The 4256-nt window shown below is 34.1% G+C and overlaps 1 protein-coding gene across 1 annotated transcript; it reads right to left on the reverse strand.

Moving 5' to 3' along the window:
* Positions 1-1964: 1964 nt before the first annotated feature.
* Positions 1965-2906, reverse strand: LOC141591165 (transcription repressor OFP6-like). Its single transcript, XM_074411562.1, has one exon. The coding sequence runs from the start codon at positions 2828-2830 to the stop codon at positions 2261-2263; it is 570 nt and encodes a 189-aa protein (XP_074267663.1). The 5' UTR covers positions 2831-2906; the 3' UTR covers positions 1965-2260.
* Between the last annotated feature and the right edge of the window lie 1350 nt (positions 2907-4256).

Here is a 4256-nt window from a genome sequence, read left to right on the forward strand (position 1 = left end):
CCAACCTCACCTGAGAAACACCCCTCTCCGACAAATGCAACCGGCAGCCCAAGAGAAACCGCCAACAGACAGTCGCACTTACCGAAAACCCGCAAATGTCAGTAACCCGATCAACAACACCACCAACGCACGCAAAAGGCCGCCAGTGTTGATGAAATGTTGATGAAAGGCATAGTGGACACACGAAGAAGAAAGCCAACGTACGTCAATCACAGTAAAGGAAAGCCACAAACGGAGAAAAAGTTGGATGCCCTAAACGCGAATTCCTGCGAAAAGCCAAACGGCAAAGAAACGCCACACACAGTCACGCACGACGGCGACGTGGGGTCTAATGCCGGCGTGATGAGGTGGGGTAGAGCCCTGGCGGCAGCCGGCGGCAGAGGAAGCAACCCTAACGCAAGAAATCGCCTGATCGCTGCTGAATTATTATTATTATTATTATTATTATTATTATTATTATTATTATTATTATTATTATTATTATTATTATTATTATTATTATTATTATTATTATTATTATTATTATTATTATTATTATTATTATTATTATTATTATTATTATTATTATTATTATTATTATGTAAGACGGTCTTATTAATTGAACAAAAATTTTTGAAATGACTAACTTATAAGAATGACATGTGTAAATAAATTGTCCATATTTGAAGGGTAGGTATATGGTCCAAACAAAATATATACTCCCTCCGTCCCAGTCAATAGTTTACATTTGCTTTATTCTCCCTACCAAAATATAGCAAATGTAAACTATTCACTAATTTCACACCCGTCTTTGTATTAATCATATGGGTTATCAAGCACCCCCCCCCCCCCCCCCCAAAAAAAAAAATTGGCTTACACTTATGATGATTAGTACTTAACAAATTTTGCTAGAATTTGAGATAACAAAGCTTTAGAGGCTACTTAATGCTTAGAATCAAGTACATATGAAGAGATCATAAGGGATTAGGATATTTCATTTTTTTTTTAGAATTATGTGACACCCGGATTTAAACTAACACCTATTCGATAATGTCCATCACCTCATCATGTGAGAGGTCTCTCAATAACACTATTGAGAGACCGTCTCTCCGGAGTTTTGTGTTCAAACTAGTTTTTAGATAAACCTAACCCAATAAGATTAGGCTAACATAATTCCTCAATAAAAATATAAAATATATTTTTATTTTAATAGCCTACTATTTTAAACCGAAAACTTACATATTTGAATATGCTAGTTTTCATTGTAAAAAAAAAAAAATATATTTTTTAGGAATGTATTCATTTATCAGCAAAACTAAATTATTATTCTTACCAAAATAATATTTTTACCATATACAAACATTAAATAAAATAGTTTTTACCATAAACATATAGTTAGATCTACTAATTTTTTTCTAAAATATATAGATATGAACCATATGGAATATCCTTTTTTATTACTTCTATTGTTCTATGTCATATATGTCAGTCGGCAAGTAGAAGTTTGGACATGTTAGTTTTTAATTCTTCTGTATATTTCATATTAGTATTGTAATTTAATTTGTAGTGTAATTCATAATTTATTTGTAATTTTTAATTAGTTTCTAATTTATTTGTAATTTTTTTAGCAAATGTAATTTTTAATTAGTTCATAGTTTAATGCAGATGTATTGAGATCCATACATTTCATATATGTGTTTGTATAGTTATGGAAAGTAGATTGTAAAGTGTAGAAATGGAAATTAAAGTTCATAAAATTAAGGAACTGCACGATTGAAATTGAAGAGAGAAGTCCTTTTTTTTCCCTAAAAATAAGCAACCAATCAGGAGTCTCTAAAAGACTTAGCTTTTATATATAGTAGATCTTGACGTTTGCAAATTGGAACTGAAAATTTTGTTTTGCATGGAAGATATAACAATAAAATATCTAGGGTACTTCTTCCGTCTCAGTCAATAGTTTACACTTATTTTATTTTTTCCTCATAAAATAAAACAAATCTAAACTATTCTATGAGATAGAGGAAAAGTAACAATTAACAAATACGGAGTAACATTCTGCATTCCAATATTTCTTTCCATATCATATGATATTGTTAACTAATACGGACTACGGAGAGTTACAATTAGCCGTCACATTACCTACACCATTACTATTAACTAACATTAGTCCTAGCTAACCCATTACACCGACTAATACTCCTTAAGACACTGCAAAACCAAACCCATTATAGAATAATAATACTAGCATCAGATGTACGCGCGCGGCCTTACCCTGAGTCGACTAAATATCATATGAGTTGGAACGCACATAGAACCCAGGAGAAGAATAGTTGGTCTTTCCAGAAAAGAAGAAACCATTCCAAATCTCAGTAAAAACCCGGATAATAATACCATGAAGAGAAGGTGAATTAAGCTGTAAAAAGCAGTTTAGCAGCTCCTTGAGGTCATCCTTGGAATAAATTTCATTTTCCACTATCATTTGAAGCATGGACTGCCTGAAATCCAAATACGGGTCATTCGACTCCTTCTCGACTGCAACTGATTTGGGCCTGACCCCTCCGACCCCGTCTACCTTGGACGGTTGTGATGACGTGGATGATGACGACGTGGTGGTGTCAATGTTAGGAGAAAAGGTGGAGTTTGTTTGGTAAGTACTAGATTCATAGGAATTTCCACTTTTGTCCCTAGTAGGATAGTAAGACAAGTTTTGATGTTTTTGGTATTTAGGGGTAGTTTTGGACTTTGCTTTAGGGCTAAAGATGGAAGCAAGTTTTGGCCTTCTACAACTACCACAACCTAGGTTAACTGCTACGGTGTTGAGGATAAGTTTTTTTCGGCTGATAGTAGACATTTTAGAGATTAAGAGAAAAGAAAGTATGTAGTAGAGTAGTAGCTACGGATTTTAAGAAACACAAAAGGATGGCCGGTAGAAAACACCGGCTGGTTTGTACTCATTATTTCTTGACCCATGTTCTTACCCATGTTCTTACCCTAACCCGGCTCCTGACCTGTATGACCCGACCCGTATTCGACCTAACCCGTATGACTCGACCCGGGACCCGACCCGTTTGTCAGATCTATGTCACATGGTACAAACTGTATACATTTTATTTTTACAAGGGTAAGATTATTATTGGTACTCTTGAAAGAAGATTTTGGTAAGTCTTGAGACAAGATTCACTCAAGATTATCAATAATCTACCATAGTCTTAATAAAGTTTTTAAATTGAATCTTGGAAATCTAATACTCAACTTAAGACTTTGGGTGAGTCTTGACCCCGCTATGAAGGAAAATTATCCAATGAGTGGATCATGTGTCATTTCTTTTGTAAAAAAAAGAAAAAGAAAAAGTGAAGTGAAAAAGTAGAAAATTAGAGTATGAGGTAAGTCTGACGGCTAATGTATAAAGTCTGATGTAGATCTAAGACGAGTTTGAACAATAAAAAAATAATAAAAGTTAGTGAAAAACTGATGTGGTAGAGTCTTAAGACTTGGGAGAGTCTTACTGATAATCTTAGCCTAAGGTAAGAAAATTAGATTGATTTTTAAGGTAGGATCAACATATCACATCCTTCCAAATGAGCGAGGTAATTTGTTAAAGTCATCGGCTTACAAACCACCATTAAAGAGTTGAACAAGCAGAGGTGTCTAAGACCACGGGCAACCACGGGCGTGGGAACCGGGCCTCCGCTTTTGGTCACCGGATTACAAGCTTTTATTAATGAAATTCAATACAAACATCGAACTATAATATATTTGTGCATTTATATTTGGGGCCTCATTTTCCTGTGTCACACTGGGCCTCCATTTATTTTAAGACGCCCCTGTGAACAAGAATGTCTAATAGAAGTCATATATTTAGCAACTTTGTTAATCTCACGAAAGCAGTGTTTAATTTATCTTTTTATTTATTTATTTTTGTTGAAATGAAAGTAATATATTAATAAGAAATAATCAATCATTTACACAAAAAATCATCAAAGAAAGGATCCCTCAATGACACATTAGCCCAAAGGCAAATTACACAACATTTATTCTTCCCGACCACTCTTCCTCACTTTGAGCAACAGGATAAGCAATTTTGCTCTTTTTTTTTCGGAAAAAGCGAATATATATATAATATAAAAATAATAGTTGAAAGTGTCTTAATACATCACAGGGGCATACTAGCCAAAATAAAATCGAGAGTACTGTTATGATGAAAGTGCAGTAACAATGAAAAGAGAGATTAGAAAATTAGAACCCGATTCGTAGTGACGTGGTATGAGAGCCATTGC

The sequence above is a fragment of the Silene latifolia genome, chromosome 7 (assembly GCF_048544455.1).
Source record: "Silene latifolia isolate original U9 population chromosome 7, ASM4854445v1, whole genome shotgun sequence".
Taxonomy (NCBI): domain Eukaryota; kingdom Viridiplantae; phylum Streptophyta; class Magnoliopsida; order Caryophyllales; family Caryophyllaceae; genus Silene; species Silene latifolia.

Coding starts and splice junctions, on each gene's coding strand:
- LOC141591165 (XM_074411562.1), bottom strand. CDS start 2,830: ATGTCTACTATCAGCCGAAAAAAACTTATCCTCAACACCGTAGCAGTT.